At 58.8% G+C, this 23,605-nt stretch overlaps 4 protein-coding genes and 13 non-coding genes across 17 annotated transcripts; 6 read left to right on the forward strand and 11 right to left on the reverse strand.

The window, feature by feature from the left end:
• Positions 1–180: 180 nt before the first annotated feature.
• Positions 181–1,959, forward strand: LBRM_23_0650 (conserved hypothetical protein; the record flags this gene model as incomplete). The annotated part of the gene is made up of 1 exon (XM_001565087.1): positions 181–1,959. One exon carries the CDS (start codon positions 181–183, stop codon positions 1,957–1,959), a length of 1,779 nt encoding a protein of 592 aa, XP_001565137.1.
• Positions 1,960–2,279: 320 nt separating this feature from the next.
• On the forward strand, positions 2,280–2,353 carry LBRM_23_tRNA1. The gene has a single exon. It is a non-coding gene; the product is annotated as a tRNA-Ile (tRNA).
• Positions 2,354–2,408: 55 nt separating this feature from the next.
• LBRM_23_tRNA2 lies at positions 2,409–2,481 on the reverse strand. The gene has a single exon. It is a non-coding gene; the product is annotated as a tRNA-Val (tRNA).
• Positions 2,482–2,548: 67 nt separating this feature from the next.
• LBRM_23_tRNA3 lies at positions 2,549–2,620 on the reverse strand. Its single transcript has one exon. It is a non-coding gene; the product is annotated as a tRNA-Gln (tRNA).
• Positions 2,621–2,684: 64 nt separating this feature from the next.
• On the reverse strand, positions 2,685–2,804 carry LBRM_23_rRNA1. Its single transcript, XR_001182248.1, has one exon. It is a non-coding gene; the product is annotated as a 5S(MS) ribosomal RNA (ribosomal RNA).
• Positions 2,805–2,883: 79 nt separating this feature from the next.
• Positions 2,884–2,955, reverse strand: LBRM_23_tRNA4. The gene has a single exon. It is a non-coding gene; the product is annotated as a tRNA-Arg (tRNA).
• Positions 2,956–3,054: 99 nt separating this feature from the next.
• LBRM_23_snRNA1 lies at positions 3,055–3,121 on the forward strand. The gene has a single exon (XR_001182249.1). It is a non-coding gene; the product is annotated as a small nuclear RNA, U1 snRNA (small nuclear RNA).
• A 60-nt stretch (positions 3,122–3,181) lies between these two features.
• Positions 3,182–3,264, reverse strand: LBRM_23_tRNA5. Its single transcript has one exon. It is a non-coding gene; the product is annotated as a tRNA-Leu (tRNA).
• A 59-nt stretch (positions 3,265–3,323) lies between these two features.
• LBRM_23_tRNA6 lies at positions 3,324–3,395 on the reverse strand. Its single transcript has one exon. It is a non-coding gene; the product is annotated as a tRNA-Thr (tRNA).
• Positions 3,396–3,468: 73 nt separating this feature from the next.
• Positions 3,469–3,540, forward strand: LBRM_23_tRNA7. Its single transcript has one exon. It is a non-coding gene; the product is annotated as a tRNA-Arg (tRNA).
• A 92-nt stretch (positions 3,541–3,632) lies between these two features.
• On the reverse strand, positions 3,633–3,774 carry LBRM_23_snRNA2. Its single transcript, XR_001182250.1, has one exon. It is a non-coding gene; the product is annotated as a small nuclear RNA, U3 snRNA (small nuclear RNA).
• Positions 3,775–3,871: 97 nt separating this feature from the next.
• LBRM_23_tRNA8 lies at positions 3,872–3,944 on the forward strand. The gene has a single exon. It is a non-coding gene; the product is annotated as a tRNA-Lys (tRNA).
• A 33-nt stretch (positions 3,945–3,977) lies between these two features.
• Positions 3,978–4,052, reverse strand: LBRM_23_tRNA9. Its single transcript has one exon. It is a non-coding gene; the product is annotated as a tRNA-Gly (tRNA).
• A 75-nt stretch (positions 4,053–4,127) lies between these two features.
• Positions 4,128–4,199, forward strand: LBRM_23_tRNA10. The gene has a single exon. It is a non-coding gene; the product is annotated as a tRNA-Trp (tRNA).
• A 1,750-nt stretch (positions 4,200–5,949) lies between these two features.
• LBRM_23_0660 (hypothetical protein) lies at positions 5,950–16,272 on the reverse strand (the record flags this gene model as incomplete). The annotated part of the gene is made up of 1 exon (XM_001565088.2): positions 5,950–16,272. One exon carries the CDS (start codon positions 16,270–16,272, stop codon positions 5,950–5,952), a length of 10,323 nt encoding a protein of 3,440 aa, XP_001565138.2.
• Positions 16,273–19,566: 3,294 nt separating this feature from the next.
• LBRM_23_0670 (hypothetical protein) lies at positions 19,567–20,040 on the reverse strand (the record flags this gene model as incomplete). The annotated part of the gene is made up of 1 exon (XM_001565089.1): positions 19,567–20,040. The coding sequence occupies one exon, from the start codon at positions 20,038–20,040 to the stop codon at positions 19,567–19,569; it is 474 nt and encodes a 157-aa protein (XP_001565139.1).
• Positions 20,041–20,508: 468 nt separating this feature from the next.
• LBRM_23_0680 (metallo-beta-lactamase family protein-like protein) lies at positions 20,509–21,609 on the reverse strand (the record flags this gene model as incomplete). Its single annotated transcript, XM_001565090.1, has 1 exon — positions 20,509–21,609. The coding sequence occupies one exon, from the start codon at positions 21,607–21,609 to the stop codon at positions 20,509–20,511; it is 1,101 nt and encodes a 366-aa protein (XP_001565140.1).
• Positions 21,610–23,605: the final 1,996 nt, after the last annotated feature.

Here is a 23,605-nt window from a genome sequence, read left to right on the forward strand (position 1 = left end):
TTGTTGCTTCTATTCTTCCCTGGCGACGTGGCCTGCGGTGCCCGTGCCTTCCACAGCGCGCGTCGTCTCTCACGGAGATGAAAATTTGACCACGACACACACACACACACACGCACATACGCACGCAGACCCAGAAAGCATACACGCACCGATCGCACAGAGGCTACCACTGTTGACAGGATGCAGGTGCGTCGCGACAACTTCCCGGCGGTCTTCCCACACTTCCAGAAGCTTCTGCACACATGCGATTTCTACGCAGTAGATGAAGAGATGACGGGCATTGGGGTGCCGGAGGTAACAGAGACAATTACCTTTGCGCCGTCGGAGACGTACCACTCGAAGCGGCTTGCAGCGAGCCGATATTCGATCATCCAGGTCGGCGTGTGTCTCTTCCGTCGCATCCCCGTGTCGTCCAGTGCTGCTGCTGCCGGTGTCGGCGCGCCGGCGCCGCAGCGCTACGTGGCGTACCCGTTTAACTTTCTACTCTTCCCGCAGTTTGCGGACGACTACACGGCCGAGGAGCGTGCCGGCGACGTTGTGGTGAGTCCGTCGGCGCTGGCCTTTCTGCGGCGCCACGGCATGGACTTTCAAAGGTGGGTGTACGACGGCATGGCCTTCTGCGACGCCTCGCGCGAGGCGGCCCTGCGCGCGCGACTCGCGGCGACGGTGTCACAGCCGGAGACGGCTGCGGAGTCGCTCTTCACGGATGCGGAGAGGTTGTGGTTGGAGGAGGCGAGGCAAACGGCACAGGCGCTGGTGGGGCGCGTCGAGGCGGCGTGGGCAGAGGCGCGGCAACAGAAGGTAGGCAGTGTGTCGTTCCTAGCGTCGGTTGCGGTGGAGGGTGGAAAGGAGGCGGTGCTGCCGGTGCAAGCAAGTCGCGCAGCGCGTGAGCAGCTAGAGCTGGAGCTGGCGCGTGAATATCCGCAGCTGTCGGTGCGCTCGCGGCGGGCGGGTCCGAGTGGGTATGTGGTAACATTGGCGGTGCTGTCGCCGGAGGAGGTGTCGAAGCATGCGTGGAGGGCAGCGCAGAAGGAGCGGCGGCAGCTGCTTGACACAGTCGGCTTCCGACTTGTCTTCACGGAGCTGGTGAAGAGCCGCAAGCCTTGCGTCGGCCACAACTGCTTCGCTGACTGGCTTTTCCTCATGTCCGCGATGGACGGCGCGCTGCCGGAGCAGCTGCCGCAGTGGAAGGCGCGTGCGCGGGAGCTGTTTCCGTGCATGTGGGACACTCGCTACCTGGCGTCGCGCCACGATCTGTTTCCGCGCAGTCGGTTTGACAATATCAGCCTTGGCGGCCTGCACGAGGCATACATGGGCGCGTCGCCGCACTGCACCGTTGAGCTGCCGCTGGGCTTTGAGGGGTACGACCCAGTGACGCTGCTGGGGCGTGGCGGTAGCAATGCAGCGCACGAGGCTGGGTACGATGCGCTCATGACGGGTACAGTGCTGCTCAACCTGCTGGGCGAGGCGGGATACACGCTGGAGACTGCGCCAGCGGAGCTGAGCCACAAGCTGGCGCTCTTTCGCTCCCTCTATGCCGTGGACCTGCGCAGCGATACGGCGGACGAGTACACGCCGACAGCGGCGGGGGTCCTGGACCTGGAGCACGCGGCGACGGTGAAGCTGCACCACATCGAGTCGTGCCTAGCGGTGCAGGACGTGACTGAGGTGTCACTCTACAGCGTGACGGACGGGCGGACGCTTGGTGTCCTGCCGGCTGATGCGCCGTCGGCCGAGGTGCTGGCGCGGCGGCTGAACGAGAATTGCTCGCGCCTGCTGCGCGCCGCACCGTACGTGCCGCCACATCTTTGCCCCCAATCGCCGGGCACAGCTGGGAGGACGGCGGCCACTGTGGTGTCCACATTTCCGATGCCTGCGCCGGAAGGGCTTCTGCTTGGTGGCGGGGGTGGGGCGATGCGGCGCACGATGCAGCGGCTGATGCGGTGCCGCCGCTGGTAAAGCAGCGCATGGAGAGGAGGGGGAATCACAACCGCAAAAAAGGCACAGATTTAGATGATCCACCGGCGCAGAGCATTTGGTGCTCATGTCGCTACCGAAACGGAGTAGACTACAGAAGTAAAAAAAGAAGAACCACAGCACTGTAGACTTTGACGCGCACGTGCGTACATTTTACCTGGCGGATTTCATCTCTCGAAAGCAAACCCATGCCTCATTCTCAACAGCCTCCCGTCTCCACCCCTCCTCCTGCTCCTCCCGCTTTTGATCCCCGTGTGCTCACGCACCTCACGACCGGGCTCGGTATTCGCTCCAGTTCCCACGCTCCCGTGGTCTAGTTGGTTAGGACGCTGGTCTTATGAACCGGATATCGCGGGTTCGAGCCCCGCCGGGAGCAGCTCTTTTTTTCCCCATCCACTGGGCGCGTACGGTGCAAACCAACCAGAAAACCATACGCGGGGCGGGGTTCGAACCCGCGACGTTCTGCGTGTAAAGCAGACATCATAACCACTAGATCACCCACGCCTACAGAAAAGGCCCTACTTAGAAGAAGGGGGGTTCTCCGTTTCCGCTGACTCGACGAGTGGGAAAATGGTCCTACCAGGATTCGAACCTGGGTTTTCGGATTCAAAGTCCGAAGTGATAACCACTACACCATAGGACCGCAGCGTCACACTTTAATTTCTCACTGCATTCCGAGTATGAAGTACTCGGTGCAAGAAAAGAGAGGAGTACGGCACTCAGGGTTCCCGAGTCATCACTGACCTCAGTACTAACTGAGCCTGTGAGTGCTTAACTTCACAAATCGGACGGGATATGGTGTTTTCACTCAAGTATGGTCGTACTCGAAGTCACCTTGGATAGCCGCACTAGTAGAGACCCCTTCAAGGTGAAGACAAAGTAAAACTACTACAGAAAAAAAAAAATCATCCGTGACAGGATTCGAACCTGCAACCCTCTGATCCGTAGTCAGATGCTCTTCCATTGAGCCACACGGACGCTACACGTGAGTGCTTCTCTTACACCCATATAGAAAGCATCAAGAACGGAATGGATTCACTCACGCACTCGCCCGTACTATCCGCACTCCAAACGTTCAACTCACCTGCAGCGTGTCATCATGAAAGCACCAAGTCGCAGTATATTTTGAGGGGCCTACGGCCCAGTTTTTTCTGTCTTTTTCCTACGTCTGCGGGTCTTGAAAGAAGGGTCTGCTGAAAAACTGTGACAAGAGTGGGGTTTGAACCCACGCCTCCAGGGGAGATCACGACCTGAACGTGACGTCTTGGACCACTCGACCATCTTGCCTCGGCGAAGAAAATTTTTTGTCGGTGTCTTTCCCCATAGCGGCTCACGGAACACAAAAAAGGCCACTCCGAGAATTGAACTCGGGACCCTTGGTTTACAAGACCAATGCACTGCCACTGTGCTAAGCGGCCTTGTCAGGTAGCCTCTATGCTGCGGCCACACATGGCTGTAGCGGTCCCGGACCTTACTGTCACGTTCATCGACGGCCTCTTGGCGCAATGGAAGCGCATCAGACTTCGGATCTGAGGGTTGCAGGTTCGAGTCCTGCAGGGGTCGTTTTTTGTCCGTAGCACGCTTCTCCAAAAAAAAAAAAACAATGCTGCGCGCCCACCTCCACGGCGGGAAGGTGGAACGGCGAAACGAAAAGGATCCTTCTGGAACTCTCTCCTGCCGTTCATCGAAACGCTCTCCGGGCGGAGAAAGCAACCGTCATCATCAGGATGTGAAACTCGGTTTCTTTTCAATTAAGAGGTTGTACTCATAAAACGATTCTGTTCAGAGTACGGTCTTGCTTTGAGAAGGACGGATCCACGCGAAGAAATGCATTTTCCAGGTGTGTTCATTTCCAAGCGGTACACACGCGCTCTTGCACGTGCTCCTGGACAACGCACTCCTAGCTCAGTTGGTAGAGCGCGTGGCTTTTAACCTCGTGGTCGTGGGTTCGAGCCCCACGGAGTGCGTTTTTATGTCTTTGCTGACCTTTGGGGGTGAAAAGGTGCAATTGCCGGGAGTCGAACCCGGGTCACCCGCTTGGAAGGCGGGGATCTTAACCGTTGGACCACAATTGCGACATGTACCGCGCGGAACGCGCCGTCAAGAGGATACGGTATTGAAGAGGTAATACCAATATTCTTCTCAGCAACGGGGGCTTAGCTCAGTGGTAGAGCATTGGATTCCAAATCCAGGGGTCGCAGGTTCAATCCCTGCAGCTCTCATTTTTGTCCTACCCGAGTCCTGCGTACCAGCGTTCCTTTTCCAAGGAAAAGGGGCCCTTCGCTCGGGGCACGCCGGGGTCCAGCGCCCGCTCCTCGAGGAGGTCAAAGCCGTCCCCCAACCCTGCGTCAACGCCAAGCCACGGCTGGCGGCGAAAGGGTCAAGCACCCACCAGGCAGCGCGGGCCAGAGCGACGCGCCGCTGCTTAGCGAGCCGAACCCTGCCATCAGCCGGTTCTGCGAGGGGCGCGCTAGCGAAACGCCCAGCATGCTCGTGGTGCTCCATGGCAATACGCGGCAGCAGCGCTCAGGGCGCAGCGATGCGCCGCCGAAGTGGTTGCCTCTGTTGCGTGCAGAAACGGCGTGCTCACCTGCGCCCTGTCACTGCCAAGCGCCGTCGTCGCGTCCACGATGCTGCGGCGGCCACCCGCCCCAGCGCTCCGGCATGCCAATCACGCCCACCCCGTGGTCCCGGGAGCACACCGCCTCGGCCACCCGTGTCGCAGAGCAGCCACACGCAAAATGGAGGGGTCGCCGCCGCTTCAAACAGCGACTTCGGCGTCAAAGTGGAACATGAGAAACACCGACGATGTATAGCTGCCACCAGGTGCAGAACTCCGTCCTCCGCAAAGTATCGGCTCAGATACACCAGGCACGTCACCACGGCTGGCTGCTCATCGCAGGAGTGGCTGCGTACCCTGCGACGCAACCACGCCGACGAGTAGGTGTGCTTCTTCTTCGCCAGCATCCCGCTGTAAGGCATGCCTACAAATCCGTCGGGGAGGGAGGCCGCACTTGCCAATCTCACCACCCTTGCAGCCCAGTATCCGCGCCAAGGTGACCCTTAAGACGAGCCGCGACGCTCTGTATGGCAGGCACACCAGCAGGCTCCCCTCTTGGGGAGAGGGAGGAGCGCCATTCCCTAGACAGAAGCAACAGGAAGACAAAAAGAGACAATGAGTGAAAAGAGTGAAATCAGAGGCCCGGTCCGTCTCTCTCTGGTTGGGTGGACAAGAAGAGGTGGGGACATCTATAGGCACCTGTCTGTCTCCCTACCGATTCTCCCCTTGCACCGAATACATCACTTCCCCCATGCAGCAGTGACGCACTCTGAGCGAGTGAAAATCAAAAGAGAATCACCACGGTACGTGGCGTGATCATCAGTTGGCTCGAGCATACACCAGACAAAGAGGTGCCTACCACGCACGCGTGTGTGGTGTCCAGGCCGCACAGGCACATCGGGGGTGCGGTTGTCACTACAGTGGTGAGAACAAAAAGAAAAACCCAAAGGCGCTCTTCTCTGGGGAATTGTCTCTGTTGTTCCTTTGCGCGTGTCCGTTTCCTTCGCTTTGGCTCCCCCTACTTTGGCTGAGAGGGGGAGAGGGGGGAGCACACACAGAACCACCCCCATACACACACACACACACACACACATGGAGACGTAATCAACCCTACTACGAGGGGGTAAACCGATATTGATACAGAAAGAAAAAGCATTGCATCAGAGACGAACAGCAGCACCAACAGCGTGCACGCACCGACTTGTCGGCGCATCAATGAGCGCAGACGAAGCGAGTGTATCGTCATCGGGGCAAGCAACAAGAAAGTGACGAGAGGAAGCCACTCGCACCCAGACACGCAGATGCTTCATCCATCCATCCATGGAGAACCATCAGCAGCCCTCCCTCATCGTCCTATAAGGTACACGAGCACTACCGCTCGAAAACAAAGAACGTGAATAGCTTACCCGACACTAAAAGTCGAAATCGTCCTCCTGTAGCGTCTCCACTACACCGCGACGACGGTCGAGCAGATCTCGACCGTCGTTCAGCTCCACAGTAGTTCCTTCCACCTCCTCTTCACTTGAGGCTTGCGTGTCAGGCTCCTCATAGGCGTCCTCCGCCACGACCTGCGGTGGCAGAGATGCGTTGGCTTGCGTCGCTGGCGTCTCCTCCTTCGAGTACGTCGACGCGGCAGCGGCAGGGGTGGACAGCTCCCAGGCATTCACCTCATCCGACAGCAGAACGACGTCATCCTTCTTGGACTTGGAGGACTCCGCTGAGCCCGGTGCAAATTGATTCTCCTGCAGGGGCGCGTCCTCCTCCGCGGGCGACAGTTCACTCCAGCTGTCTGGCGTCTCCTCGTGCGTCGGCATGGGGAACGCGCTCACCGACTGCTTTGCAGCCACAGCGTCCTCCACATTGGAAAACGTTGCAGCACGGCCCGAGTCTTCGTTCAGCCCCTCCCAGTCGCCGTACTCCCTTTCCTCTCCCGGTGAGGCAGCTGGCGTGGACAGCGCCGAGTCGCCGTCGTTGTGCACAGATGACACAGTTGCTGACGCGGTGACCGGGGCGTCGACCTGTTCCTCCCCCATCGACATCCCACCATGTCGCGACTGCATCATTGCGGCGGAAGACTGCTTGGCCGCCTCTTTGTTCACATCTGCTGCTGCTGCTACGCCACTTTTCACAGCACCGTCCTGCACGCCGGACAGCTCGCTAAGGTCGCTGTCGTCCTGCAGCTTCTCGGTGTACTGGCTCTCTTCCACCTCGGCCTTGCTGCCCGGGCAGGGCAGCTCTTCCGCATCCTCCTCCTCGTGTTCCGCGTCGGATCGATCTTTTGCTGGCACAGCCTCGACCGCAGGGCCGTCAGCCTGGTCGCCCCACGACGATCCCTCCAGTTCTAACGCAGAGGCATCCTCCTTCACGATCTGTTCCGGCTCCTCATGCGCGGGAGGAGAAGTGGTAGCCTCGCCAGCGTCGTCGACGTGTTCATTAGCAACTGAGAGGGCAAGCAAACTGGGCACACCTGCCAATCCCTCCAGCGCGTCTGAGAGAATAGAAGGCGGCGGCGTTATTCGCTGCTGGTCAGAGGGCTGTGCAGTATTGGCGGCAACGACATCCTCGCCGCCGCTCACGTCAGATAGACGCGCCCTCTCCTCTGGCTGCTCCGCCACCAGAGGGGGCGTGGCAGCCTCGCTTTCATCGATAGGCGTCTCTACCTCATCACTGGCATCCCCATCGCCGATGTCCGCAGGCCCTGCCAGGGGCAGTCCTACCACCTCCTGCGGTGGCGTTGCAGTGGTGTGGAGGGCTTCTGCCTCCGCCCCTTGAATCGAGTCCCCTCGGTTGTAGGAGAAAGAAGCAGGCATAGGCGACTCAGCGGCCGGATCCGGCACAGCGAAAGACGTGCTCGAAGGAGTGAGCGATGTCGCAGGCAGCTGCTCCACTACAGCGTCGGTGTTCTGTTGAGACTCTTCCAACACCGCTTTGGCTTTATCGTCCTCCTCCACTGCTGCCAGATGCGGCGTTCCCACTGCAGGCGAGGACGACACCTCACTATTGTCCTGCTCATCACCCGCATGCAAGCTCTGAAGTGAAGAGACAGGTGCTGCCGGCGCCTCCACAGCCGGTACGACGACTGCGAGGACATCTGTCAATGACGAGGCACGAGAGGACATGCCATCTCCCTCATCTGCTATGTTGGGAAAGTCAGCTTCCTCAGAGAAGGCACCAAAAGGTTTCTCTGCCACATCACTTCCGTGGGCATAACTGTCAGGGTTCGAGCTCGGCAGTGCCGCAGCTTCAGTAGGTGAGGAAAGCGACGAGGTCGTCGCTACTTCCGACAACTCTACCGGCACCGCGGCGACTTTCGCATCATCAACACTTTCCGTGACCCTGTCACTGCTCATTTCGTGGTCGGTGGGTTCCGACATGTAGCATGCCTCCTGTGGCAGTGGCGACAACAGCAGTGTGGCGTGCTCGCGTGGTGCAAGTAGCGGGGTCAGAACCTCCTGCGACCCCTCCACCACCTCGCGAATGGCGGTGCAACTTTCTGCGCTGCTTTCGGACTTGACTCCGTCCTCGTGGTCGTCGCTTTCCTCTGCTTTCGAGATGTTTTCCCAGTCGGCATCGGCGTAGTCATCGTCCTTCTCCATTGAGTTCACCTCATCCTCTTCTTCCCGCGTCTCAAGCGAAATCGGGGTGGCGGCCGCCTCATTACCAGCGACAGCGTTCCCGTTCGCCACCAGCGGCGCTAGAGGCGGTGTAGCCGGCTCCTCAGGTGCTTGCTGCTCGACCTCGCGCGACTTCTCTTCCTCCACTTCTGCATCTGGGGACACCTCATCCGTGTGCGACGGACTCGACGCGACAGGTGCCGCGAAAGCCTCCGAAGACGTGGCTACAGAAGCATCGTCCTCCTCGCCCTCCACTTTCTCCTCCTCGTTCTCCATGTCAGCCGGCGGGACATACCACAGCATCGGGATCAGCACTGTGGCGCCCGTGGAGGTCACCACGGCGTTTCGCGACTGCAGCATCGCCGAAGAGTTCCCCGATGATGCATTTTCGAAGTGGTCGTCGTTTTCCTCCCAAGACTTGCTCGCTTCAGACTCATTCTCTGCCACTACCGCCTCTTTCTGTGCTGCTTTTGCGGAGTTGTCATGCAGTATCGCAGCAGTGCCTGCCAGCGCGTCGCCTGGCTCGGATGCAACTGATTCTACTTCAGAAGCCTCAGCACCTGCCTCCTCCTCCTCCACATTCTTCGCACATTCGCTGTCCGACTTGTCACCCTTGCCCGAGAGGCCCGTCGAAGAGGCGTTTTCCGGGGGCAGCTCCACAACTTCAGCGTCCCACTCCGAATCACCGCAGCTAGAGACGCTGCTGCGAATGCTGCTAGACGTCGTCAGACTACTACTGCAGCTGGTACTACCGCTCCTGCGGACGCGCACGTGAAAGGCGTTCGGCAAGTTCCGGTGACTCAGTGAAACGTTGGCGCAATCGCCGACGTTGGCCGCGATCGTGTTCTGAGCTGCTGGCAGCATTGACGCCTCGCTCACGGCCGCGGTTGTGCCATTAGGTAGGCGGTGCAACGGCGCTGAGAGCTGCCCAGCCTGTATCAAGCTACGACGAACGCCAGGGGAGCGTCTGCAACTCCTGTTAGCGCGGAAGGCAGGTGTGGTGCGCTCTTTATCTACCTGGGCTTGCATCTGCTGGCGAACGACAGCACGTTTTTCGATGCCTTGCGTGTACAGTCGCCGAACAAGTTGGCGCTGCTGCCAGGGTGTTAGGGTGCTGTAGCACGACGGATGATGATGGGGGCCCAAGGGCGTTGGCGCAGTGGTGGCACGCCCTGACACTGAGGAAGGACCGGGTGAATGCTCCGCCAAGTGGCAGAAAGCAACGGGGGATGTTGTTGACAGCGCAAGAGCCCCCGCCGCCCCATAGTACTCGTAGCTCCCGTCGCCGCCTGCACGTATGCTCGGGAATGTATTTGGCCATCCAGGTGCAGTGGCTGGCACGCGGTGATGGCCTGGTGGCTGCGGATGTGGCTTGCGTGATGCCGTTCGCGTCTGGCCGGTCATTGGTCGCCGCATCGCAGTAGCACGCGACACTGTCGGCGGCCACGGTGTGAGAGGTCTTTGTTGCGAGGATAGGGATTCCCCCATCGCACGAGAGACACTGGCGACACAGCGGCTGGCCGCAGCGCTTCCACTGCCGGCGGCAAGAAGCACCGAGATAACGGGTGGCGTCTGCGCGACGTCCGCCTCCTCCAGTGGCAGCCCGCCGACGACAAGAATGCTGCCTATATGCTGTCCGCGCGACGGCAATGCACGGCGCACGCACGACGAGTCGGCCCGCTGTGCATTCCTAGTTTTGCGCCTCAACCTCAACGCCTCGGCTGAGACTGCCGACGCCACCACCCGCAGTCCAAAGCGCGCCGCAACCGGAGTGCAGTCCATGCGCACGATGCGCCAAAAGAGGGTTGCGGTGGAGAAGAGAAACACCATCAGCTGCGCCGCGACTGCCGGCTCCGCTGTCGGTGTCGCTACCACGGCGTCGTTGGTGCGGCCGCCAACGAGCAGGATCACGGGACAGCCATCGAGGATGCACGAAGTCATGTCAGCAAGCTCCAGCGCTGGCGGTCGCACGGTGCCGTTCGGCTCCACGCGACTCCACATGCGCGTGATGAGGTCCATCTTGAAGAAATCTGACAAGGCCACCACACTTTGCTCCTCATCTCTGTCTGCTTCGTCACCGTTCACATCGCTCCTCGGGGGGTTGCCGGAGTGTGCCACACTGTTCAGCGGCCCAGCCTTGCTCGGTTCGTGCCCCCGACCGCCAAAAATGTAGAGAGCTGCGCCTCCGCTTGCAACAGTCGCGGTAAGCCCGTATCGTGGGCACGGCACCTCGGTACCGAAGCTGCGGCGTGCAGTCCACTCCTGCGTAGTGAGGTCGAGGTACAGTACCTCCGCACACGAGCAGCACGCGCCGGTGCTGGACTGACCCCCGAGCACCACAATGTAGTCGTCGTGCAGCACCGCCGCATGGCGCCAGCGGGCCAGTCTACCCCCAAAGTCACCGGTAAGCATCGAGAAGGAGATGTGATTCTCACTATCCCCAGCGGCAGCGGACGGTGCGTCAGCCCACGTGCAGTGCAGCTCTGTTGCAGCCACTGTGCCTGCACCAGCGTCCCACGACATCCTCCACACATCGCCGTACACCAACGCAGCAGCACCATCGCAGTGGCCACGGCCACCAAAAACATAGATGGCACCGTCAGCAGGGCGATAGACGGCCGTGTGGCCGTAGCGAGGCATCGGCGCCGCCGCAGGGGTAGAAAGGGAGACCATGTCACAAGTGCTCAACCGCGGGCGCAGCCGCTGCCACGTCTGCACGGTGTCGTCGAACACGTACACGCTTGACAAGGCAGTCCCGGTTGTTGTCGAGAGACCGCCGAAGACGATGTAGTACCGCCCGTCTGCACTCCGCGTCAGCGACGGCTCGACCACCAGTGGCAGGCAGTCGTACGGATGCTGCGTGATCGCGGACACAACAAGTGAGCTCGGCTTTTGATGCGGGCCCAGCCTCTCCTCTGCCAGACCGCGCTTCCATGCCGTTTCACCCTCCTCGCGTCGCCGCTGTTCCTCCTCGCTCTCGATGCTGAGACTACCGTGATACCATGTGAGTTCGGACGGATAACGATGATGGCTCTCATCAGGGAACTGGTGCATCGCGATGCTCGCTGGAAGAACGCTGTAGAGCGTCGAAGAGCGGGTCAGACTGTCGCACAGCACCTGAACAGAAGACGACGACGACGCGGCGCTGCCGGCCGTGACTTTCTTCATTGATGGTACAGATCCACCTGGAGAAAGTGGCAGAGGGTTGTAGCCGTTGCCGTAGACCTGCGTTGGGACGTTTGCGATTTTGCCCCTTGCGGCGGCGGACGTCGTGCAGGACACGTTCAGCACGGTACGCGTCGTGTAGGCGTCACCGAAGAAAAAATGGACGACGGCTACCTTGCGCGACGACCCCGATACGTAGGAAGCGTGGGCAAGCCCGGTCGGGCCGAAGATGTTGTCAAACAGCTCTGCAGTTTCTTTGAACGCCGTGTCGTTATTGTCATTGGCAGACCCCTCCGCCGTTGCTGCAACGCGGCCTCCTCGTCTTAGCGGCGCGGCCACCGGTCCAGAGGATTCGATGCGAACGGTCTCGCAGTAGGGCCGCAGCCATTCCTCCTGCTGCTTCATCTGCACAACGAACTCGTCGTACAGTAGCCCCGGCAGTCGGGTCTGCACGGCGTACTCTGACGGATCGGTGTAGTCGAGTGGTACACTTTGCACTACCACATCGTAGCCCATATACGCCTCCAGCGCCTTCTGCGTCAGTGGAATCTCCTCTGAAACGCCCATACGGCTGCACACAGCTCGCGGTGGCAGGTCTGGGTGCCGCACGACGCAGCTGCGCCGCAAGGCCCACATCCGTGGCGATGGCATGTAGTCCTCTGACACCACCGTCACTCGGCTCGGCATCTTGATCCACTGACCCTGAAGCTCAAGCACCATATGATGACTCATGCGGATGGTACCGCTGACGGAGCTGAGAAGAAGTCGGTGCCGCGTCTTCCCGGGCCGCTCGCTCGCCGCCACAAGGGAGGGGCTCAGATCAACTTCCGCGTAGTTGTCAACGCTCATCGCGACGGCGTTGACGCACTGCACAAACACCTCTGCCATCTGCTCCTCCGTCAACTGCGGCTTCGCCCGCTGCTGATTCTCACCTTCATGGCTACCTTGCTCAGTATTGGACGATGTGTGGTTCTTCTTGTAGCAATGAATTGCACGCTTGCGCACCATCGCAACACATCGTCGCAGTGCTTCCGTGTCAGCCGCCCCGTCTGACGCTGTCGTTATCTCCGCCGAAGTGGTCAGCGCCACGCACAACCTCGCACGCGCGTTGGTCGTTGAGAGTAGAACCGGTAAGCCAGTGGACTCCAACTGACCCTCGGCATCTACGTGCAGAGCAGGTGTGCAGTAGCTTCTAGATGCAGGCACTGTTGGCGCCCATGCGTGTTGCACCACCTTCACCGAGGGCACGTCCGCCGTTCCCCAGGCAGCGCGCACCTCTTCTGAGCTGCTGCCGCTGGTAGTGAACCACAACTGCACCTGAGACGGAGACAATAGCGATGCGCCTGTCGGTGGCGCCTGTACTCCGCAGGGCACGGAAGACGGTACGAGGCGCAGCGAGCGCAGACAAAACACGGCGGAATCGGTGCCGAGCGTGTGGGAACGAATAGCACACGTCACTTTGAACTGAGAGCTTAGGGCCGCAGGGGGGGAGCACAGCGTGGGCGCCGTCACCGTCAGAGAAGCCGGTGGCGAAGATACACATATGGACGTCTTCCACTGCGTGCCAGTGGATGGGGCGGCGTACAGCGCGGAGGAAGAAATCCACATGGGGCCCGACCACGCGTTGGGGTCAGCGACACTTGTGGCTTTCGGCGAAGCAAGACTTCCGTCACGACTTGATGGAGTAGTCGGTGCGGCGGATCGAGTATTGGGCCGCATCGCTGCTGCTCCTAGCTTCGACGGCGTACTCGCTCCACAGTCCCGCTTGGGCAAGCCAGCGGCGGGAACCAGGAGCACCTCCCATGGAAGGTAAGCCGCCTCGCTGGCGGAAGAGGCACCAGGGCGGATGATGCTAGCTGTACCCAAACTGCCACACTTTCCAGACGCAGCGCGTCTGTCACGCAACACGGGAAGAAAGCAGTGGTAGGTGAGCACGCCTGCTGCCAGAGAGGCCTCAGCGAGAACGGCGCGCGTCATAGCATGACAGAGAACGAGATTCCACGCTGAGGCAGATCGGAAAGCCATGTTGGACTCACCGGCGACTGTCGATATGCCAGTGCTCGTATGGCGGCCAGTGGAGGGCGGCAACGCTGGAATAAAAGTCGCGGAGGGCTGAACTGTGATGGTGACCTCGCGCAGTTCTTCCGTCTCACTGCTCTTGTGGAATGCTCCAGGCTCTTCGCGAGGCGATGCAGGCAACCACGACAACTCCGCAGCGGCGGCTGCAGTCGAGGCGTCGACAACGCGGTAATACAAGACCGCCGCGTGAGATGAAGAAGAGTCAGCACAAAGGTCGCCATCGCGCAGGGATGCCGTCAAAGGCGTCCACACGCTGGAGAAGATGCGCGAGAAAATTGGCTGGGAATGCCACACGGAAGATGACGAAGAGGGCTGCACCGCCACGTAGACGAGCGGACCACGCAGTGGTACGCTGACCGGCTGTTGCACGATGTTGTACGCCGTACTTACAGCTACAGCACGGTGCGCAACGCCGCCGGCGCGCGTCGAGTCGGATGAGGACGTCGAACTCACCCACACAGTGGCCATCAGTGGGTCCCGGCGGCTCAACATCTTTTGTTTTCTCGCCTTTGACCGCGGTTCACCTATGAGGAGCATCTGCAGAACCGGCTGCGCCACTTTCCCTGGGACACACGAACGCAGGTTCAGCACCGCGTCGCGATACGCACTCACAGTCATGTACGTCCACTGTGTGAGGACCACGTCACCGTTGTGGCCGGTGAAGCGCACCTCGAGGCTAATCGGTGATGTGGATGCCGGAGAGAACGCCGACAGGGATGGCAATCCGTGCCCCGATGCCACATCAGCCGCGCTCGTCCACAGCGTCGTCCATGTGCAGTCACTTGGCGTGCCTTCTTCGGTGGATGTAACCTGCTCTGTGAGGGTGCAGGTTGCATGCAAAACAGGGGGTACATCAGCGGCCGCACCAGCAACGTCTGTGCCGTCGTCGTCAGCAGTACTATTTGCATCACTCTGGCGCCGGGAGAAGAGTAAAACGGGTCTGCTCACTTGCGGGACCGCCGCCGCTAGGCCTCTCAGGGCCGGCGTGGTGCAGAACGAGAAAGTGGATGTGTGCGGCGCAGGGGGATCCGGCGTGTTCCTCTTGTCAACTGACGCGGTCGTGAGCTCCACAGACACAATACGGTGCGGGTCTGTTGCGTCGCTGGCGTTGTAGATAGCTACAACCCCCACTATCACGATAAGTGCGGTGCTATTGGCCCCCTCGAATAGGTTCTCCACGGTTGGCCGTGGCGAGGGTGGCGCCTTCAAGGCGACTGTGGTGCCGTGATGCGCTTCGAGCGTCGGTGGCGCCTGCCGTTGGTGGCCAAGCGCGCCATCCGTCACGGAATTTGAGGAAAGCGGTGTGAGCACGTTGTTGTATGAGGCTGCGGCCTCGTTGCTGACTTGAACATGCGTCATAACGTCAGAGTCCAGCGCCGGCGCCACCTCCTGTGGTGCTGAATAGCCAACGTGAGACTGAACCGTCTCCTCTGCCGGTGGTAGCGGCAGGGGTGGGCTAATGTGCGCCATTGCTGGCGCCACGTTTTCCGCGTCGTCGTCGTCCTCGCTTATCTGTACGGAGTTCTCCGTTGTCGCATCGCGCTCGCCCCCTCCTTGTGACGATCGAGCCATCTCCGGGAACATCTCCATCTGAACAGTGCTAGAACGGTAGTTGCGCGGGCGCTGGCGACGCGGTGTCTTGCAGTGCAAGGGTGACGAGAGCGCAGGGAAGGCTGCAGAAGCCACTGGTTGCCCATCCTTTCCGAGTGCAAGTGCGCCACTGCCGTCGTCGTCTCTGTCTGCTGTCCACGTTACTGCGGGAGCAACTACGTCGTCGTGGGCGGAGAAAGGACCCAGAAGGATAGGCGAGTTGCTCCGCGCTGAGACTCCCGCCGAAGCCTTCTCGACGTCGCCACCCTGCTCATCTGATGCTTCTTCGTCATGAACGGTGGCAGCTGCCATTTCAGCCGGCGGTGTGGCAGCCGAAGACCCCTCGTTGTTTGTTGTCACACCGTTGCTGGTCCAGTGCCCCTCCTCGCTGCCTACTGTTACCGTGCCGTGGTTCTTGCGTGGGCATGCGTCATTGCCATTGTTGCTGTCGTGGGTAGGAGTTGAGTGAGCGGGCACCTCCCCTAGTGTCGTTGTCTCGCCATCCCGCTTCTCCACTACCGCCACACTAACCTCCGCGAAAGCCGGCTGAGGCGGAGATGCTAGCGCCAACAGCTCCCCTGGACTGAGTGGGATGGTAGCCACATTCTCGAGCGCTGTAGGGGTGAGCGGCGCCGGTGCGCCGCCTCCGCGACTACCCTCACTTTCACCCCTCTCATCTTCCCAACCGTGGGCCGTTCCTTCGTCTTCTGCATCGTCACTCTCTCCAGTCTTTGTCTCATCCACCGCCGGCGGGGTGTACCCTGGCAGCATCTCCCCGATCACCCAATGGATGCAGACGTGCAGCGGCGGCTGTAAGGCCCCGCGTGCGACCTCTGCATCGCAAGCGCCGTCTAGCACCTCTGTAGCGGCGGTGAGCTCCGTCACAAGGCCGCTAGCTGGCACAGCGAACACAGTACATGTCGCCAGTGTCGAGCCAGCGGCGCTGATGGTGGTGCTCGTAAGTACGTCCATGGCCACCATGTCCCTGCTCGGATGCACGTCGTCCGCGTCGGCTTCGGGGCTCTCGGCATACGCCTTTGTGGCGAACGCGAGCTCGGTCGCACGACGCGCTACGCGGGCGTCTGGGTGGCGGTACAGAACGACGGGTTGCTGCATAGGGAGGTGGACCGTCTCCCACGGGCACCCAGGCCCACCGAGGCGCACCGCTAGCTCATCGAGTGAGGGCTCGCAGCTGATCACGAAGATAGAAATGCAGCGGCCGTAGGTTGTCTCACCAATGCCCTCATTGAGGTTGGACATACCAGACAAAAACGACGTGTCATCCATCAGTGTCTGCTGGGGTGGAGGCAAGCGAGTGAATGGCTGATGGCGCTCCTCTTTGCGTTGCTTCAATGCTGCGTTGCCAGGCGTTTTTCTGCCTTCCTCAGCGGAGGTACAACCTCGCACGCAGCGTGGATCTCCAGGCTCGGTAATGCTTCTTCTTCGTTCGAGTACGTCGTCCTCTTCTCTTGCTCCACAAGGGCGTCTACCGCATATGATCACGCAGGTATCAAGTTGATCGACACAGAGAGGAAGACGAAGCAAGAAAGGCGTTTTTTTGGCGTAGCAGTCGGTCCCTCGCCACTCCTCACTAACAGCGAAGACGTCAGGATGTGTGTGTGTGTGTGTGTGTGTGTGTGTGTTCAGATGGAATGGTAGCGATGCCCAAGATCAACTCAAGGAAGGAACTGACCAGCGATCATCAGCGCCCAATAGAAAGGCAGCAAATAACAAATATGTCAGCCTCGCGCCACTGACAATGGGTAGGCACACGTGATCGAAGACGATAGCGCACGTGATGCACGCCACTTAACACACCGACTCACATACACTAGAGCAACGGTCTGAACACACGCCGCTAAAGGAAACAGACGCACCAACCAACGAAAAGAAAACGCAGTGCTGGCCACGCTCCAGAGCAGCAAGGTAACAACGCACTAAAACGAAAACGAAAAAGCGGGGAAACCTCCCAGCAGTTGTGGATACCCTTTTCTTTGCGAATTAGTCAGTGAGTGCAGTTATGACTTCGTTCTTAACGGAAGTGCTATGATGAATAGGATAGATGTCCGCTGAGCAGCTACATTACATCACAAGCGAGAAGAGAGGAGAGAGACAGACGTTGGGAAAAAAAAAGAAGAGATGCAAGTTGGGGAAGAAAACGTACGTCCATAGAGGTCATGATACTGCGCGAGTGAGACACCAAAAAAAGGCTTGACTTTCAGCCTGTTCGTTCCCTTGTATGCCACACGAGTCAAACACCACTCCACCCGGCCTGTCGCAGGCCCATCCGCGTGCTGCCCTGCAGCGGCAGGCACACGCATTACAGCAATGCGCCGACTCAGCCATAGGAGCACCGCCCCTGTCTCAAACCCTACCCGACGCCACGACGCGCTGCCCGCCGCACGGGTGGCGCAAGCGCGTGCACTGTCGCAGGCCGCCCCAACGCCACGCCGTCCGCGACCTGGCCGCCGGCATCAGCAGCGGCACGTCACTCTGGCCCGCGCTGCCTGGTGGGGGCTGGACTCTGTCGCCGCCAGCAGTGGCTTGGCGTTGGCGCAGGGGTGGGGGACGGCTTTGACCTCCTCGAGGAGCGGGCGCTGGGCCCCGGCATGACGCGAGCGAAGGGCCCCTCGCGTCATGCCGGGAACGATGAAGAATAGCAAGACGAACACGGGCAGTACAGCAACAAAGGGGCGTAACGAAAAAGTGCTTTGCTAGACAAGTGCAGAGGAGTGACATGGAGCGCACACACAGTGAGCCGCTCGATTGCGAAGGCATTGAAAATATCAGAAGCAGCGGCAACGACGACCGGGCACGCGCTAACGGAGAAAAAAAAATAGCCGATTGATGAAGTAGGAAACGGCATGTTGGCTCTCTGAGTCAATGGCCAGTGTCCTTCCTCCGGTGTGCCTGAGCTTCAAATCAGGCGGTGCGGCAAAGCTCACCAAAGAGAACACCACCTACAGACAGAGGCACAGAGGCCGATGTAAACCGCACAATACCTCAGACGTAGTAGTAGTAGTAGAGAGCCCAAGTGTTCTGAGAGACCTGGTGAGGGAGGGGTGAGGGGTGAGGGGGGGGGGGGGGGGGGGGCAGAAAACCAATGTCGACAGCGGTGGTGATACGCAACGAGCGACAAGAATTAACGACGAAGAAACGAAAAAGAAAAGGATGGCTACGAAAGAGACCGCAAATGAAAAGAGCGTCGCTACAGACATGTTACGGTCTGTGGGGAGGAAGACAACAAGAGGATACATTAATTGAGAACGTGAGCCCATTTCAGCCACAAGAGCAGCGGCAACAAAGGGGAGAAGGAAGAGGAAAAAAAAACAGGAGTAATGGAGTCACAGGACAGCACAAGTTGAAGGGATACGACACCAGTGGCGCCACGGTTGCCCGCTTCCCTTCCTCTTTCGTCTTGCGCCGTAGATTCCTCGTGCGCAGACACGCACACATTCGTAATATGAAAGTAGAAAGAGGAGAGACTTTTCAGCAAGCAAAAACGAGAGCGGGATAGAGTAAAAGTATAGGAAGGGAAGGAAGCAAAAGATGAGGGGGGGGGGGGGGCAAGCGGAAGGGGAGGAGTTGGGGCGCGAGGTCGCGTTGCGCCGATGAGGTTCAGGGCAGATAATCACTGCAGATGCAGGCTAGACACACGCGTGCTTCGAAGGGAGTGGGGATGGGAAAAGGGGGTACAGCAAAAGAAAAGACCCCATGGCAGACCAAACCGCTGCTGAAGAGGAAAACGTGCTTGTTTTGGCTCCTCCTTTTGGGTTTGCCTCGGTTCCTGGCTTGATAGCACAGCAGACACATGCTCATGTCAGCAGGGAGAACCAAAGAAAGAGGCGAGGTCTACGGGTAGCAAGAGTCTTACTCCCACGAGCGATGTGAATGGCGAAGAGTCGAGATGCGGTAAGTAGACAGTGCACAGCAGCGGTGCCCTTCTCCAGCTCATCATCAACAAAGTGAAACGCAGCTAAACGGCTGCAGAATGTGCGAGGCTGGGCTTAAGGCAAGAGGGGAGATGTGTTTTCGCACTGAGGTGCACAAGGATGAGAGAGAGAGGGGGGGGGATGCGTAGAAGACGGAGAGAGATGTAAAAAGCTGATTCCACGGAGTCAGTGAAAACAAACATAAAGCCCAGGCGCGTAGCGAAGCCGTGGCTTCACAAAAACCACACGTCGCTGCCATAAGCGGGCAGCCCAATAATGACACTGCCCTCCCCCTCCCCCCTACATTCACCCACACTTCCTGCGCTGTGGGTCAACAACAATACGGAAGAAAAAAAAAAAAAGAAGTGGGGAAGAGGAAACCCGCAAGAGACGGAGGGGGAGGAAGAAGGGGCAACGTGCAGCCAAGAAACCGCAGGGCAACTCTCGCTGTTTTTCCGTTTGATGGTGTAGAAGAGCGTGTACGATTGCATCTGCCACGCGGCTGGGAGAAAGACACGGGGGGCACCTCAACCATCAGACACGTCTAAACTCACACCGTGCTCATGGTGGTGGCGCCAGCGACTTGCGCGAGCGAAACCAGCCTGTGCCGTTGCTTTTCATGACTGAACTTTCGTCCTCGTCCACATTTTCACACAGCGTTACCGCGCGGGCGGCTGTTCGGCGGACGCGCGCCCGCAGGAAAGGACTCCGGCAACGTCACTGCCGCGCCGACGCCGCCGCCGACCCACCCCAGCATGCCTGCGTCGCACAACATCCCCTGCGAAGGGAACCCCTTGACTGTTGTCCTGGTCACGGTCTCGCCCTTCACCTCGGCCCCAACACAGGCCACGACGACGTGGTCGTCCTGCTTTACATTAGTCGCTGCCGTCACGACGGGTATCAGGTTGCCCTGACCCACGTTGACCTTCAGGCGCTTCAGCTTGGTGTTGGGCGCGTCTTCGCACTCCACGATTACACCAACGTGGATGTGCGCGTACGCGTCGTCTTCATCCGCCGCGGCGGCGGTCTGACCACCTGTAGGGCAGTCCGCCTCGCATGCGGCGCAGATCGCGTCTCTCGCTTCATTCTCGTAGTCGCACTCGGGGCACACCCACGACGGCATCGCTGTTCAGAAGTGGTTTGTATGGTGTACGGCTGTTCCGTGAAGGCCGGTGAGTACCGTTTCAGCGCGACAAAGAAAGGAGGAGAAAATGAGTGAGTGAAGGAGGGAGGGGGTACGCAGTGAGGGAAAGAGAAGGGACGTGTAGAGGGGCGCAGAGAATAGGGGGGAGCGCGTCTTCCAAGGAGGCCACGATGATGCACGCAAACTACTCAGCCAGGATGAATATATACATATATATATATATGTATGCATTTATATGAAGTGCAAACAGCACCCTGGAGACTGCACATGCATGTGTGTGTGTATACTCCTTGTGTGACGAGCCTTCTTGAGAGTTTCCCGCGTCAGAATGTCATGTGCCAGTGAACCTCTACGAATGGCACTAAACGAAAGGATGGAAGGGCAACAACAACAAAGCGGCTGGCAGGATCGCCATACCAAGAGAGGTGGGCCGACATGAAGAGGCGCTCACAGATACCCAGTGTTGTAGCCAATGGACACCCGCTGATCACCAGCGGCGCGGCGCTCGTACAGAACACGTAGGGCACGGTTCTCCCGTCGCTCTCGCCCCAGTGTGGTGAGGCGGCCGTGAGCAGGCAGCAGCACGGTGTTGTCTGGATACCCCTCCAGAGTCAGAAGGCTCTCTGCCAGTCTTTCCCCCGATCCCCACGGCAGGTCGACGCGGCCAACACCGTTGTAGAAGAGAACATCACCGGTGAAAAGCAGTCGCTCGCGTGGGAGGGACAGCATCATATGCCCAGGTGAGTGCCCGGGTGTGAAAACGTAGTGCAGCAGCGAGTGAGGGCCAAACTCGTAAAACGAGGTGGAGCGGTTCGTGGCGCTGGAGAGCAGGATGTCGTTTGAACGAACCAACTGCCGGGACAGCACAGGCGGCGATGGGGAGCCACGTCCACCAGCTGCCACATTCAGAGCGTCTTTTCGCTGACCCAGCTGATTCGCGTAGGTGTAGTAGCTGTACAGGCTGTTCCGCAGCAGTGGCAGGGGCTGCCGCATCTCCTCGATGCGGCCGTACCGCTCACAAGCGCGTGGAAAGGCGTCCACCCATGACTGCTCTGCCGGGCACCACATGAGCCCCAGTCGCGCGTGGAAGTGTTGCTCCATCACGGCCAGAAATGCGTTGAGGTTGACGATGCAGTCGACGTGGCAGTGTGTAAGAAAGAAGTGCGTCGGGCGTAGGCCGGAGGTGGCGATGAAAGAGACCCAGTCATCTGGCCAGTCATCCGCCGCGTCGACGAAGATGCACTCCTTCTTCTCCTTCTGCACGAGCAGAAATTGGTTTCCAGCGAACCCGTTCGCGTAGTTGCGGCCAGCGACGAGCAGGTGTGGTGTTTCGTGTAGGGTGGAGATGGGCCGCACGTCGCGCCGAGACACCCGTGGAACACCTATCGGGATGTTCTTGTTGCCAAACTTGAGGAAGTACTCGTTGCGGTTCACCTGGTTCGTGAGGGAAGTGAGGTTCGGCTGAAAGGTACACCGCAGCAGGTCGTTGGGGCGAAGTAGACCTCTGCCTCGGTGCGGCAGTAGGGGCAGACGGCACAGGCTAAGCATTCCGTCACCCTGCGGTGTCTACTGTTCTTCCACCACGCCTTTTATTGAGCTCAGCAGCTTTCAGATAACCAACAGGATAAGATGTGACAAGAGGCCTCGCCTCCTCGTGTGTTGCTGGCGCACTTTGCACTCACCTGTCGCTTTGTTGCCGTCACACTGTGCAGCTGAGCAAAACGCAGAAAAGGAACAGAAGTCAAGAAGAACAGCGGTGGAGATGGGAATGAATAAGATAGTAGCGTATGGGCGCATACTGGTCTGTCAAAGCAGCACATCAACGGAGCCCAAAAAATACTGTCCGCATGACCGCAGTGGACAACAGAGGAAGCGGCGAGTACTTTAGGGCAAAGGGGAGGGAAAAAGGAGCTGAGGTCAAGCAAGTGGCAAGGGAGCTAGTGGTAACAAGTGTGCTAGCGGTAGCTCTCACAATATTTTTTCTGCTTTCTCTGTACACTACTACACACCCTTTCCTCCTCTTGTGTCCTTTAACTGCATACTTTCTTCCCTCTCTAGTGTGAGATCAGAGAAAGCGAAGGGAAAGAGGGAGATGGCCACTGCTGAAATGAGGGGATCCATCTCATTTTTCGAACTGGCGATGGGCCATTACACTATCGCGTTGGTCGTGGTCAGGGGGGGGAGAAGGGGGGGGGGGGGAACAGGATTCTCTATTTCCACACTTACAGGATCGCTGTGTATATTTGTTCGGTGACTTCTACCAAGGTGCAGGATCTGCCCCTTCCCTTATCCGCCATGTCTCACCCGGTGGCTAGCATAATGGAGGAAAGGGGGTTGGTCGAGTGGCACTGACGTGAACTCGCAGAGACAACACGAAAATGATTTTACATCCTCCACGACATAAGTAGGGAGGAAAGAGAGACGATCATGCCCTCCCTCCACATATACACCGCCCGCACGTCGCAGCTGGAAGCCACTCACGCACACACACACGCAATGAAGAATAGTAGTGGAGACACCCCTACATGAGAGGGCAAAACAGCCTTTTGCCAATGAGGAAGAGGGGGGAAGGAGGAGGAGGAAAAATGCTGTGACTGCGGTGTGCAGGAAGCGAACAATAAAAAAGCGCAAAAAATATATAGAGAGACGTACGCCCCACTGGAGAGAAGAGAAGGAAGCAGATGTATGCGTGCGAGAAAAGGGAGCCAGGAGCGCCGCAAGAGAAACTCTTCGCACAAGCACCCCAGACCAGGGCAGACAAAAACTAAACGAGAGAGAGGGGATGGGAAAGTATCGGCAAAACAGCAACAGCAAAACGCACGCGGGCGAACGAAAGAGAGGTGGGGGCTGAGAGAGGCGAATGGCAGGGAAAGGCAGGAAGTGAGGAAGAGGAAGAAAAATGTTTGAAGGGAGTATAAGAGAAGGAAAGAACGATGAGCAGCGAGAAAAAGAGAAAGGTAAGAGAAGCGTATAAAGTAGCGAGGGGGAAAAGGGGAGAGAGGGAAGGGGGGCTGAAGAACAACTCAGAGTGTTGCAGAGGGGTGGCGAGAAGCGGTAAAGAGAGAGAACACTGAAGAATCTCTCTTGACGTATTCCACGACATAGACACGGACGCATCACCACAACTACGCACCCATACCACAAAGCACAGACACAAGCCCAAGTTGCTGAGAGCGAGGGGATGTTCCGGACAAGAAGGACATGCGAAACAGTAGCTGCCAAAGACGCCGCCGCAGCAGCAGCAATTGAATAAACCAAACCAGTTCACGTCTTCAGTAGAATTATGCAAAGGGGAGAAGTAATACAAAGGGGATGACACATGTGCAGACGCTCAGTGAGGGCTTCCATCAGGCGCACGAGACGACAGTGGCCGCGCATGGGTCAGTAGCTGAAGGGAAGTGATGAATAGAATAGAAGTCAAATGAAAACAAAAGAAAACAACAGAGTGAAAGGGAAATGTTTTCCTGGCAATGCCAACAACGCACAGCAGCGCAGCAGCTCTTCTACATTCGGCTCTGGTTGCAGTCTCCGCCGTTGCCTTTTT

This window comes from Leishmania braziliensis, chromosome 23 (assembly GCF_000002845.2).
Source record: "Leishmania braziliensis MHOM/BR/75/M2904 complete genome, chromosome 23".
Lineage (NCBI taxonomy): Eukaryota > Euglenozoa > Kinetoplastea > Trypanosomatida > Trypanosomatidae > Leishmania > Leishmania braziliensis.